Raw genomic sequence first — 14,462 nt, 5'->3', positions numbered from 1 at the left:
TCGTGAGCGGAGTTTCTGAATTCGACGAAGAACCATAAATGTTCCCTAATAGCATGGGTACGCTGAGTTCTACAAAGACTAGGCCATTCCCGTCGGTACTCATTGAACCGACCAGAATATGGACCGATGAAAATAACGCTTCTGTTTTTGCTTAGATTCACGATCGCCATGTATCACCGATACCTCACTCGGGACACAGTCGCCATAGAGAACGACGTTGCCGCGACGATTAGATCGCAATCGTCGCAGCTGCGAGCACCAGCTAATTTTGCTAACTTCACATGCTCGGGATATGTTCTCCAAATTTAAGTAAGTCTCGTCGCGGTCTCCGGGTTGCATAATGTCCGCATTGCGCGTGAGATGATTTAACGAACGCTCCTGGCTCGGTGATCCTTTCCAAGAGCAGCGCGATCAGAGTTTCTCTCCGATAAGCGGAATCGAATCATTTGATACAAGTTGTCTCCGAGCGACTCGTTGGCTGGCTCGTTACTCCGGTACCGCCTGTTCTGATCCGAGCTCTCTTGGAATCATTCCCACCGACTTAAGAACCGGGGACTGATTGATTTGTTAGCGTCTGGCGTTTTCACTCTCTCCAGATATAGTGAATGCTAATGACCGATTACGATTCATTAAGTGCAACGGAACAATTGGAGCCTGCTCTTCCTGACCGTTAGCAACGTGTAACTTTATCTTTTGGCCGCAACAGCCGTAAACAGTTATCTTAAATCGTGCCACGATCCGTCCACTTTCCGTGCTCCGTCTCTTTCTGATTACCTTTGGGTAACAGTTCCAATCAGAGTGATATTCTTTTTCACTCGGATGCGCTCAAATGGACTGGCCATGTGGTCCTTTCTCGCGAGTTTCGGCTCCCAAAGATAAACGCCGTACATAAAATGTCAGAACCAAAGACGTAAAGAGAACTCCGCGAGGATGAATTTGGAAGTCGCGTCAGGATCGTGCGACGGCAAGATGCACTTCGATGGTCGATTCACAGAATTTTCTAGTGGTAATAGTACTACATACTCGGCGTCCGAATGACCGAAATAAAGCATTCTGCCGTTGGTGAAGGTAATAAATAACAGCAGTGGAAGATGGTGTCCAACCACGTCGATATAGATGTTACAATCTAACAATTTGATGTCTCGGGATCTACCGTAGACCTTCGCGTTATAGAAAGCGCGACCTCCACCGCGCATGCATTTCCATCGCCGTGAAGCATATTCGTCAACTCCGTCCCTCTTAGTCAATAATTCCGACAAGTTCTCCCTGGCTGGAACAACTAATTCACAACAGTGACTGATGTTTTCTTCCCGTTCCTCTCGAAATTACCGTGAACGAGGTAGAGGACGTGCTTTATCTGCTGTGAGAATTTGGAGTTTTTGTGCCTCGCTTGAGAGATGATGTCTGGTTTTTGCTCTAGAAATCGAGAATGAAAAATGGAAGAGGAGACAGCCCATGTCCGGCACCTCGATTTGTTCGTTTGATATCGTCTGTAGGTGGGAGATGATGTATAAAAACAAGGAACATGAGCGATTAGCCGATGATGAGCGATTAGCATGATGATTGCCGTACGCTTGCTTGTGGCCGTAACGCTTTGTTGGAATCGGAGGCGTTCCCGCTAGCCGTGTGTCGTCGACGACCTCTGATGGTCTGGAGGAGCCGATCCTAGCGCACTCGCTCAGACCCGCTATCTATCTTGATTCGCTGTTGTCGCGCCAAATGCTGACTCAGTCAGCAGTCGGGGATGTTAATTTGATACGATTGTTTTGAGTTCGGATTCGTCTTGCTTTGTTCTCACAACTAAATCTGGCGCCAGTAGCGACAGCAGCCGGGTTTCCCCCACCCAACCTACTTGTTCCATTCTCCATTATCGATTCCCATAAAGCCTGAAGTGCAAGTTCGGACCCTAATCCATTGTCGTTGCTATTACATAAAGCTTCATGCTGTCGATGATCCCAGGGTTAGCTGTCTCTCGGGACGGCTCCGATAAGCGGTGGATCTTTCATTCGAATCCAATGGCCGCCTTTCTCACGACTCATCGTTGTCTAAAATGTTCAGGACTAATCGTAAGTAGTCGCATCGAGGAACACTGCAATGTTGTTCATTGCGATTGTTCTCGGAATTTGCGAGAGCCGGTTCAGATATTCGGATCATCTCGGATCTCATTGCCACGATCGTGTCCCGGGTGTCGAGGTAGAATCTGTTCGCTCTTTCTTCCGCTCGCGCCCCGCTCCTTCTCGAGCGAGCTCGCCGAGCTGACCGAAACCCGAGACGCATCGTTGGAGTGCTGGTTTTCGCCCCTGTTTCTTCTGTAGTTTCGGACCACATACCACATTATTCGTTGGTCAGACCATCGTCTTTCGAACGAGCCCTTGACGAATCCAGTCGATTTGCTCTCGTCGAATTAAGATGTCGAATAACTTGAGCGTTCATCCATGGGCATCCGTTCGACTCCGAAATACTGTGCTTCGTTCAACCAGTACTCCTGGTCGTAGTTCTAGGGAAGTCATGAAGTTCCTCATGAAATTCTCAGATACTCATTGTCAGCTTTTTCTCAGATAGTTGGACAATAAGTGTAGGCACGTAGCGGAAAGCCGCACGGATGAAGCGGACTCTCTCTCCGAATCGATCCGGGGGTGGGTTCTGCCATCTAGATTCGTCATTTGCGGTCTCTCTCTTCACGGTGAGGTCGTATCTGACTCCGTCGGTGTAAAATGTTAATCACCCGAGTAATTGTTAAGATGTAAATTGGGGGACTGACTTGAGAAGAAGAGTATAATGGGTAGGAGGAGAAAAACGACGGACACCGACACCGGAGATGAGTTCTATGATATATTTGCATAATTTGTCCATCGGTGTCGAAAGCAAGAAATTGATTCTTAAAGCCATAACGGTCGATATTTGCATTCAACAACAATAAACAGCGTCCGACCATAGGGATACAGCCTCGCTTCTGGTCTTCTAATTGATTCTTCCTCCATCATTTCCAATGTTTGTTCTTGTAATGATGCGCGTTCGCCTTTCTGAGCTTCTGAGCACCGGTAGTAAGTATACTCCGCCTCGAGAAATCTCAGCCGTCTGCAATAGCGTGCCGCTGCCCCCTTTCACGGCGAAGCGGTCAGGTTAGGTCTAGGTTGGGCGGGGAGACAGGAGCGCTCAGGTAGGCGAGATATCGTTCTGTTCTGTCAAGTTAAAGGGGCGTTGACATTCAAAACGCACGGATTGAAGGACCAACGGAAGAACCAATGGAACGCGGATTGGATTTTGGGGAAAGGTCACCAAAAGATGAACGCGGAGCGTCGATGGATCAAATCGTCTCGAATTTCTCCTAATATCGTATGCTAAGAGTCATTCGTCAGGTAACGGAGCACCCGAAAGCATCAAAGGTCCGTCGGCTGATTCGCCGCTGAGATTCGAGTGCGTCCATTCCGAGCGTTGGCGGGATCTGATTCGCTTGCTCGTTCGCCTCTCCGTCCTCCCGAAAATCCTCGTAGGTACCTTCTTCCAGCATTCTCAACGTGTGTCCTGTCGTCGTTCGTCCGATCAATCGACCGACCTTCCGTTCCTCTATGCGACAGTCTCTCGCGCGTCCGTCTATCATCTCTATCCGTGCGTCTGTCTGTCGGTCGGTTTATCGACCCGTCGTCGGATGTTAACTGTAGCGAGCTCGATCGCTGCTCAGATGATCGGACCGACCGACGAACGAACGGAGAGGCAAACAGACTGACTGACGTAAAGACGTGCAGACGGACGGACCGTCTGTCGGTCGGTCGGGCGACCGACCACTGACGGTGCTTTGGCTTCGGCGCCGTCAGAGCGCGCAGTCGATGACGTCGACGACGCACCAGCAGTTCGGAGGAGAATGGCCGCTGAACGTGGAGGACCTGAAAGGGCCCACTGACTGGATGGCTAGCTAGCTGGCTAGCGAGCGAGCGACCGAGCGAGAAAGCGATCCGACGCACCGACCGACATGCGGACCGACGGACGGGCGGACAAACAGACGGACGAGCATGCGAGGTGGATGCTCCTGCTGGGGGGAGACGCCGACTGCCAAGAAGAGCGAAGAGACGACAGCCGTCGCGCAGCGGCCGCACAGTAGACCTTGGCACTAAAAGAGTTGATTGCCCGCTCTTAGCCTTGACGCTGAGCTGCTGTCGCCGGTGCAGTTGCTTCTGCCGTCGACGGTATTCGGTACCATGTGCGCCCTCTATCGGCCGATACAGAAAAGGTGCGCGAATTAGAGTCGGGAGCGCTCAAATCGAGGGTTTGACTTTAGGGCGCTTTACGAGCGACCGCGCGCGAGCTCCCCAGATCGAAAGTTTACCCGCGTAAATCTGGAGGGAATGTGGTCGCCTCTCGGCGTCGACTTATCGAACGCAGAGCGCTTGAACCGGTTCCACTTTTTTCCTTGGGAGCAGATGGAATTTTTCCAGGGACGAGCCTCGACCCGTGCTTCACAAACAGTCGATACGATCCGTCTGAATATCGAGGCTGGCAGCCAGGCTACGAACCGGGCTCGGGACGTTGGAGTAAGTTTTTCCGTCTTGGAAACGGAAAGCACCGTCGAGAGTCAGCTGTTCCGACGACTGGCGACGCTGACTGCGTTACTGGCGAACTGGTGATCGACGTGTAACGCAGGAAATCTAGAGAAGTGATGCCAGTAGTGATTCCGTTTGGGGGGCCTTCGCGAGCGTGTTTCCGACGGATACCGGTGATATCGAGCGTGAAGGAGTCGACTCTTTCTGTCTGCCCGTTCGCTGGCTGGGTGCTTGGTCCGCAACTGCAGCTATTGAGTGCCGTCATCGTGGCCGTCTGAGCAGTAGCGTCGAGAAGATGGCATTAGGATCGAGAGGGGGCCATCTAGGACACCAGTAGGAATCAGATGAATTAGCTGATCATGGAGCTGCTTCTGCAGCGGAGAACAAATCTGAAAGTGGCGTCTAGAGTACCTAGAGCCGGTAAGAATAGGAGAGAACGGCGAAAAGACCATCGCATCTACCAAGGCGACGTTCATGATCGGCCGACTGGACGGAAAGGCGGTCGCGAGCGACTTTTCACCGTTACGTAGATGACGACATCAACGACGCCGTTGAGCTTTGTCTCGGCGAACACACACACAGGTGAGAACAACGGTGCCAGAAGTCGGCTGGACCGACATTCAACGACCAGAACGTCACAATAACAATTACAAAAGCTTGAGCACGACCGGGGCGGTGTTATGGGAGCGCCGCGGACCCCACTGGATTCCTGATTTCCGAGAAACGTTATTCCGAGCCGGTTTTTGATCAGATCCGAGCTGGGGCATCGGAATCATTCGGAAGTACCGTTTCGCTCAGTATAGGTATCTGCGACGGGAGAAAATCGTGCGAGACCTTTCCGAAGGAGACGGGAGAAGGTCGCGAAACCTTCATTCCTTTCGATAGTCGGGGGAACGGTACGTTTTCCTTTTTCCGGTAAACGGAAACAATGACGCACGGACTCGGCGATAATAAGGGATATATATACATAGTTCCTCGTGATTCTATCTCTCTTGTAACAAGAGAAACGAAGCGCAACGGGAGAAGAAAAGTGAGACAAACGCAACATTTATCTCACAATCAATTCAGAGTTTCGTGGAAACGTGTCTGGCCATCCTTCACTTTCCTCAAGCGTCGCTGTGTCGGACACCTGAATATCCAAGAGATACCGTCTCGGAATCGGAACAAGGCCCTCGCTTGATTTCCTCTGTCGCGGGAGCCGGAGACTTCTCGATTCGATTCAAAATCTCGGTGATGATCGAGAAAATCTTCATCCCGTCTCTGCTGAGACCGATGTGACGCAATTAGTTATCGGTCGAGCTGTTCGAAATCGGTACACCTGCGTAATCCTCGTGAGCGAGTACAGGCAGGATATCAACGCACATACAAATTGGGGATTGCTAGTCGCTTCGCGCCGCGGTCATTACTACCTTGGAGTGAGGCGAGCAAACAGCTGAAACAGCAGCGGTCCCGGCTCGGATCGACGAACGGATAGAGGGATGGTCGGCCTGACGCAGGCGATAGATGGATGAAATAATGCTTGACTATCTCCTCAGTGACTGGCCGGCCGGATAGTCGTTAGATGGATGAATGAATGAACGAATGAACGAACGGACGAACGAAGCAGCCGACCAATCGACGGACGGACGGATGGATGAATAGCTGGCATACCATGTCACACTACCGCTGCTGCTATCCCGACTAACGATGAAATTATGAAAATGACTTCACGTAGTCAATAATGGTGAGCGACACAGCGAGCTCTGACCGAGCTAGGAAGGACGAAGGGAACTTCAAATGGCCGAGAAGGCTGTTTCCCTGTTCGATGACAACGGCAGAGCCATCTGCACTCTGCGCGCAGGACAGCGGCGCATCGCCTGAGCGGGGCGTCGCGGACGGTGCGCATTCGGTGTACCTAAACCTGAACTCCGCTTCTTTGCTCCGGAGCACCTCGTATCACATTAAGAACACATCAGATCACTGACGAACCGTAAAGGAGATCATGATGCGACAGACGGATGTTCGTAGCAAGAAACAAGAAGACCCTCAACGAAGCTTCCGGACAGAGCCCAGCTCCGAGGTCGAGGAGCGTTTAACATGACTGACCAACGCAGCAGCGACGGCGGCAGCAAATTGGCGGCGGCGTCGGCGGCGACTAAATTGTGATTTATGAACGAGCTCTGTGGGCACCAGCGAAACTGATGGACCCGAGTCTGCAAGCATTCTGCGACCCCTCCGTGAAGTGGCGGCACGTAGCTTCGCTGCAAAAACTTCTCGATGTTCTGCCGCCGCGGCGCTCTGGGCTTCGCGGCCCGATAGAGGGCCACTTCCCGCGCGAGTCCGGGAATTCGAGATCAGAGCTCGCCCTCGTTCCAGGACATTCATTCAAAGCTCGGGAGGAAATTCACTGCGCGCAAGTTTACTCTTTATTCATTCCGATCCGTTCATTTTTCCAGAAAAACTCGAATTTTCGAACGATCATTCGGTTGACGGACGCGGGCGCGAGAAATCGTCGCCGAAGTGAAGCCTCTGCGACAGCCTGTAGCCTATGCGAATGCGAAAGCCTGCTGCGCGCACAAAAGAGAAAAACGAAGACGCTTCTAGCTTACCAAACTGAGACAGCGTAGACGTTTCGCTCATGCGCGCTCGCCTACGTCCAGCCAGCCGAGAAGTCAGCTGGCGTCGCTGATTGTTGATCGTCGTGCCGAGTACGCAGTGAATCATCACTTGTTTCATCTCATAATCGGGTGGCAAATGGGAAAACAACGCAGCAGGATTTGAATGCAACTCGGGGAAAGTTTCTGAATGGACAATATTAAGGCGTAGCTTCGCTGCTAATTTACGCTAGAAAGGATTGAATTCGTCTGCGGTGGGAAACGGCTAGGCGTAATGACGCGTCATCGCTCTCTCGATTCTTGCTTCTTGTCCTATGAAGCGGATCCTCTCCGAATTCCGAACCCCGTTACTTTTGGAATGCTGGACTCTGTTTCCGTCCAGAGGAGAGGCCCCTTGATGGGGAAATCACAGAATTTGGACCCCGAAGGACCCTCGAATCCATGACTGCGTCATCGTGGAGCGGAATTCCCTTCCGAAAGTCTCCCTCGTCGGCTGCCCTTCCGAACTTGTGAACCATTTTTTCTTCTGTTATTCCTCTTCCGTTGCCGGCGCGATACGGCATCTCAAGCTTCTTCCAAGCAGACTGTCGTTCCGTTTCTTATGAAACGGTGGAAAAAACGCTCGAATCAGTTTGCCTACACGACTTCGACGGTCACAAAACCACCCGCAGAAACCACGAATCCTATGCATCGCATAGTTTTTGCAAGAGTTACAGTCTTACTGTGCCCGTGAGCGGGCCGCGTCGAGCTGCTGCAGGCGTCCGGGCGAGCCTACGACTAGCTGATCTGAATTCCCGACATTCCGACCGCCGACTAGGTTGCTGAACGTTCTAAACGCAAATCCAGAACCGACTGCTATCGATGCAGAGTGCTAACGGCCAGCCGACGGAACGACAAACGAACCATGCAGCGGCGGCGGCGTCACTGTATAATGGAGGGAAAAAGGAAAATGAAACGAAAAAATGACTGAGCCGAAGAAACGACGTTGGTTTCGTGCCCGAGAGCCGCTTTCAATTACGAATGATTATGGAAATCGTACTGAGGGTATTGATTGTGATCGCACGACGATTCGCGGTCGCTCCCGTGGCTTCTGTTGATGACGAGGACGACTCCGACGACGCCGACGTCCGCGAGGAGTTCCATCGGCTGTGCGTTTCAATGGGTTGAATCAATTCGAAGTGGAACAGGTATCCCGGACGCGCACGTACTTGCGATCCGTCTACGCTCTACGCGGACCCGAGCGAAGTCATCATTTCTCGAATTAACTTGAATAGGAACGAGCAACTTTTTTTTCTATTTTCTCATCAAATTACAATTCTCATCTTCCATCAGTAACGAGTCCGAGCGTTTTTTTTTCATTTTCTCTTCTCTCTCTCTTAAGGATCCGAAGTAGAACCCGGAGCGATCCTTTCCCGCTGCTACTGCTGCCGCGTCGCCGTCTTCGGCGTCGTCCTGAGCCGGCGCACGGTCGGGGAGATTCGTTCAACTCGATATTTCGCTTGAAACAAGAAGTGACACGAACCATCTTTCAAAAGTGGTTAACGCCGCTAATGCGATGATAAGATATCAAAGAGATTATAAATTTACGTCAGTAGAATCCGATGAAAGCGCCGCCACCGCCACCACCGCTGGCGCGTTCGTTGTAATTGATGTTGTAGTTCTATTTTCGGCTACTCTCTTCGGCTTCTGAGCTTCTGTATCATAAGCTTGCTACCGGTGAGGTGTGTCCGAAATCTAACGATACGAATCCGAACTGTCAAAAGAGGCTCCGTGGCAGGTTGGATTCGCCGTAATGACGGGTTCGGCATTGACGGAAGCCTCGGCAAGTAAGCAAGCCGATGGATAGACGGACGGACGGGCGAGCGAGCGAGCAAGCAAGCAAGCAAGCAAGCAAAGCTTGGAGTGAGTGAGAAAACGATCGAGTGTGAGGCAAGAGTTCGGCAGACGGACAGGAGGCAAGCGGCCCGCACCCCTTCACCTCCTGAAATTTGACAGAATCTCTCACTGTCGGTGACTCATCAGAGACGATGGCATTTAGTCGCTGCTTTCAGCTTGCAGCGGACAAATCCATTCGACATCAACTGTCATCTCGGCGACGATGACAGTTCACCACGCTACCGTCCCGCAACCTGAACCCTTCAAGCATCGGTGCCAAAAACACTCCGCCGGCCGACCGCACCATTCAATTTGCCATACCAATCAACTGTCGATGGTTATCTTCGAGCGTTTATTCAAAAGTTTTGACAGAACTAGCACTTTGATGGTATTGCTGCTGGAGACGATAGGCATCGCCACTATCACCAGCTCCGGAAAGCGAAGGCATGAGCGCGTGCGGCATCCTCACTCCCGACCGTGCTCCTCGGTCAGCCTTGCGAGGAACTTCAGCCGCATGCAACGTGCGAATGGCTTGCAGCTTAGAGCAGCTGGATTGACAATACGAGCTCGTTTGTCAACGAGGGGCCAGAGTGAGAAACGATTAAAACCCTTGGCCGCACGCTGGAACTCGTCCACCAAGGCGAATTATATTCCATTCATTGAGACCAAGCTATGTAGCAGTTTCTGTCTCACTCCACGGTAATGTAATCAGTAATCAGCTTTCGCATCTGATATATTCGGTGCGATGAATGATTACAGTCTGATATTATTCTGATGTATGAGACCTTCCGCGCCTTCAAGCTTTTTTGCTGGCAATATTCCTCCTCTGGACGAATCAGAAGAATTATCCGGCGGCGATTTCTGACTTCAACACTTGATCGAGGTGAAGCAGATATCAGCAATCTTCAAGCCGTCGAATCCATTTGTGAATGAGTCCCGTCCCGACTCTCAGATACACCGGCTGATTAATTACTCCGTCGGCGGGAGTGGACGCTCCTCCGTGGTAGAATTCGATATCACTGAATGCGGTGTATCTCCACTGAATATTTTCACGAACATCTGTTATGACGTCATTGGAGCGCCCTACTTGACCGGGGTCTGGAAATACTGTCGTAGGTTCCTATGCCCATTCCGCGTCCTGTCCGTAAAAACCCACAGAAACAATGGAAATTCTTGGGGACAATGGTATCAAATCCCTCGATATCTCACTGAAACTGCACGGGAAGTGTTCAAACGTCATAGGCGGACATGGCAGGGACGCTGTCGGCATCGGAGCCTGGAGCCACCGGATCACAGTGCGAAGTCAGTGACTCCTCTCTCGAGGTACAGATTCGAGAAATTCTTGTAGTGTGTCATCAATAATTATTATTAGTACTATTTAGACATTTAGCTCTTGGGACCCAAAGATCGACGACACACGTTACCATTAGTCGTCCGCATGGGCCACCATTATTGAATCAGGTAAAGTATAGCTTTCACGACAACTTCTGCGCCCGACCGGTGTCACCAGTTTTCGTTAGCTCCTCATCGTTCATGACCATCTTCTCACCGGGAAGAGAAGCTCGCTCGGGGTCCGTGTTGCCATTCTGTTCATAAATCCTCAGAGTCGGATACGTCAGATATTGTCGATTGATAATATCAGCCACACACCACGACATCCTCACGAGGGGCGAATGCTAACCGACATCGTTCACGACAAAAACGATGAGAAAAATACCATTTATACCGATCGCCGACTTATTCGGCTCCCGACCGTGATTCAGGAGGAGGCTGATTTTCATTCATGATTCGATGCCTTTTCGAAATGAAATAAAATAAAATCCGAGACTCCCGAAGCTCCATCACAAACTTCGATGCATATTGAAAATTCCGGTTTGGATCCTGGTCCACGAGCCAATGAGTTTGTGGATGGCACGGGATCGTTTTGAATGAAACTCATTTCACTCGTCCCTCTCAAATATATCATCGAAATGAGCGTCGGCATATTTTTAATGAGACCCGTATTAGGAGCGAAACGAGCTTCTGATTTCTTCTGCGGGACTCTTTTCGTTCGGGCTCTGTCTACAGTGTGAGTACCGATGCTGTGAACGGAATCGACTTCCATTTTTAGGGCTCATAGTAGTAGTTGTAGTGGTGGCAGTAGCAGTGGCCGCATCGGTAGCGGCAAAGTCGGTTCCAGCGGCTAGTGAGAGCTAGTCTGTGTACGTGGAGTTCATCAGCATCAGGAGGAGCGCTCCGTTGACGCATCAAGTGCGTCGACGGGACCCGAATAATTTCAATGATATGCGAATGGACGAAATTGGATGGATGGACAACCAAGCGATGGACGGACGGACGGACCGAACGAATCAACGAACGAACGAGCAATAAGGCAGCAGCCGCTACGCAGTCGATCGAAGATCCACAAGCGATGGTTGTCGTCGCTGCTGACAACGATCCTCGAAAAAATCACAGCCCAAGTTCGAGTGCGATACGCGGCAACGAAGTTTGCCAACTTTGTCACAATTCATCCGTTCGTCAGATCTCCATCTGTCAGTCAGTGAACCAAACGAGCGATAGACTCGGCCGAGCAGTCTGTCATTCCGTTTGTGGGCGCGCGCTCGCGCTCTCACTGCTGTTTGTTTGTGTCTAGAAGTGTGTCGACGCGAGCCGCGAGTGCATCGTCGTCGTTGCGGCCGCCGCATTGCCGCCGCTGTTAAAACTAATCTTTTTGTTGGCAGCGTGACAGAGTTTGAATTTTTTTTCCTTTCCACAGAATCTTTGGAAGAACCCAAGGAAAAAAGTCCCTCCGACACAAGGACTAGTCGACTCGATGACGTAATTCGCTCCAGAAGCGATTTCTCCATCGGTCGCGAACGAGCGATTCCAGTTCGAGCTTGTGTGAGCTTCCCCGCATGATTGGCGGTGGAGTGACTCTTTTCTCTGACGAGCATCAAAAGTTTCGAGAATTTCACTCCGGTGCTCCTACAGCTGAATTCCGAAAGCCCCCTCAGGATAATCATTCCGAGATTCCATCTACAGTACAAACTCGATTATATCACACTCGATTATATCACCCTAAAAATTTCAAAACTCGATTATATCACCCTCCTGATTTTCTCGCCACGACTCGATTATATCACCTAAAAAAGCATCCGAATGCATTTTTCCGAATGTCCCATGCCTGAAATTCTCAAAAACTCGATTATATCACCTTCACGACTCATACCAATGTCCCCGTGTATCAAACCTGGCATCGGCTTGATGCCGGATGCAAACATCCATCCAATCAAGAAAAACTCTTTTCGATAACGATAGAGGAAACGTGGATTCGAGGCACTAGTTCGTGCCCATTGCAAAAGCAGCGGCCCGCAATCGGGCAAGTCGAATTAAATCGGATAAATCGCAGTTTTGTTGCGATTCGAGCCACTGCAAGGCGGTCTGCAAAGCGTCCGCTGCTTGCGCAGCGGTCGGGACATCCGGCGGAGGAGAATCGTCCTCTTCTTCCTCTTGTGAGTCTTCCTGCGTATCGGCTCCTGACTCCCCGTCGTCTGCGTAGACTGCTCGAACCTCCTCGACGATTTCGTCATCGGTGAGATAGTGATGCCCAGTATCAGTGGAGTCGCAAGCCAACCACTCCAATATGTTCTCCGGATCGCAATCCATGAATCCAGGGACCTTACGGAGTTGCTCCCCAAGGATCACAGGCTCGACGAAATCTTCGATAGCATCCGGAGCGCAATCGACCTGCCTCCAGGGCAAGACTTTGTTCCAAACATTTGCAGAGTAGTGGTCTTAACAGATGCCCATGCCTCGGCCAGCATGTAGCAACAATCCTTTAGATTGATGATCTTGTTGAAATCTCGCATTAAGGCGTTGTTCCCATCATCGAGGGCAAACAGTCGAATCATGATTTGCTTCCGGTACATTCGCTTCAGGCATTCAATCGCGCCTTGGTCCATGGGCTGAAGAAGCGCGGTTACATTCGGAGGCAAAAAAATTACGACGAATTTTCCATTCTGTGTCGGCAACATATCGATCGGCGGATGGGATGGGGCATTGTCCAACAGCAGTAACACCTTGCCTTCCTTGCCGAGAATCCTCTGATTCTCTTCGACTTCGCGAATGAAGACGTTCTGGTACCAGTCGAGAAAGATCTCGCGATCCATCCATGCCCTCTTCTGCGCTCTGTATTCCACCGGAATGCGAATGTTCTTGAAGCACCGAGGGTTCCGTGATTTACCAATGATCAACATCGAGATCTTGTGACGACCTGTGGCATTAGCGCACACCATCGCGGTGACTCGTTCTTTGCTACTTTTGTGCCCTGGAGCCGTCCTTTCATTCCGAGCTGCCAATGATCTGCTGGGCAAGGCCTTATAAAAGAGTCCTGTTTCATCCGCGTTGTAGATGAAATCGAGATCGAAAGCTCCGTCGTGCAGGAGACCATTGAATTCGGACACAAATCGTTCAGCAGCTTCCACGTCGGAGGACATCCTCTCACCTTGGACTTCCAATTCTCGGATCCCATGGCGGTTCTTGAACTTTCCCAACCAACCTTGACTTGCTTTGAACTCAGGGTCCCCTCCAAGCTTCTGATTGAGCTCCAGAGCTTTCTGGCAAATGATGAAGCCAGAAAAAGGAAACCCGAGGGTACGCTTCTGTACAAACCACTTGTACAAAGCCGCTTCGAGCATTTCGTCTTTCGCGGTTTTCATCACCTTGTGTGAAGCCACAGTTTGGCTCGACGAATGATGAGACTGAAATTTCGGTTATCCGCCGGAGCCGTCGTGGTCGTCTCCGTCTGCTTAGACGGTCTGTACTCGAGTGTCAGTTCGGCGCCGCTCAAGAGGCTTCCTCGACGTACATTGCACGTCGGGGCTGCCCTCGCACCTCAGCGAACCTCACAAACCACGACGTCTCTCTCGGTTTCTCTTTATTGAAGCATAACTCTACCTAGGTATGCGTCACACCTTGACGCTCGTTGATGCTCCTTGTTCTGTCACAGACTGGCGAAATTCTTTGATTTTCGAAGCATTCTTCTTGATGTTGGATATTGTGCTCCTGTCGACTCCGTATCTCTCGGCCAGAGAAGCTTGAGTCTCGCCTCCTTCAAGCGATTGGAGGATTTCTTCTTTCTGCTCGAGGGTCAAAACGGTTCTGGTCTTCCTTCCGATCATGATCACGCTCAGTGTGACACAGGTGGATGATTCACGTTTGAGGGAAAATCACAAAAATCAGCAACCGAGTTCCCGGGGAATGGAGGGGCACGCAGCTCGGACCGCTTCAGTGTACCGAATGAAACAGTCGCTCGGCTTCCAGGAGCGTTCTTCCTCTTCTCGTTGTCTCCGGTCTCTTTTCCGCCGTGCGACGAATGCTTCTCAGAGAATTCAGAGCCTCTCAGACGATGCGGAGTCGACCCTGATTTTCTCTGCCGACAGCAAAAAGAAAACATCCCCCTCATGTTACCTACCTC

At 51.0% G+C, this 14,462-nt stretch overlaps 1 protein-coding gene across 1 annotated transcript; it reads right to left on the bottom strand.

Annotated features, from left to right (window-relative positions):
* Window positions 1-12,325: 12,325 nt before the first annotated feature.
* On the bottom strand, window positions 12,326-14,166 carry LOC100906233 (jerky protein homolog-like). The gene is made up of 3 exons (XM_003747223.1): window positions 13,960-14,166; window positions 12,799-13,746; window positions 12,326-12,733 (listed from the first exon to the last, which is right to left on the bottom strand). Exons 1-3 carry the CDS (start codon window positions 14,164-14,166, stop codon window positions 12,326-12,328), a joined length of 1,563 nt encoding a protein of 520 aa, XP_003747271.1.
* Window positions 14,167-14,462: the final 296 nt, after the last annotated feature.

The sequence above is a fragment of the Galendromus occidentalis genome, unplaced genomic scaffold (genome assembly GCF_000255335.2).
Source record: "Galendromus occidentalis unplaced genomic scaffold, Mocc_1.1 scf7180000077514, whole genome shotgun sequence".
Taxonomy (NCBI): domain Eukaryota; kingdom Metazoa; phylum Arthropoda; class Arachnida; order Mesostigmata; family Phytoseiidae; genus Galendromus; species Galendromus occidentalis.
Note: the sequence above shows the minus strand (reverse complement) of the source record. Positions and strands in the feature narration are given on the sequence as shown.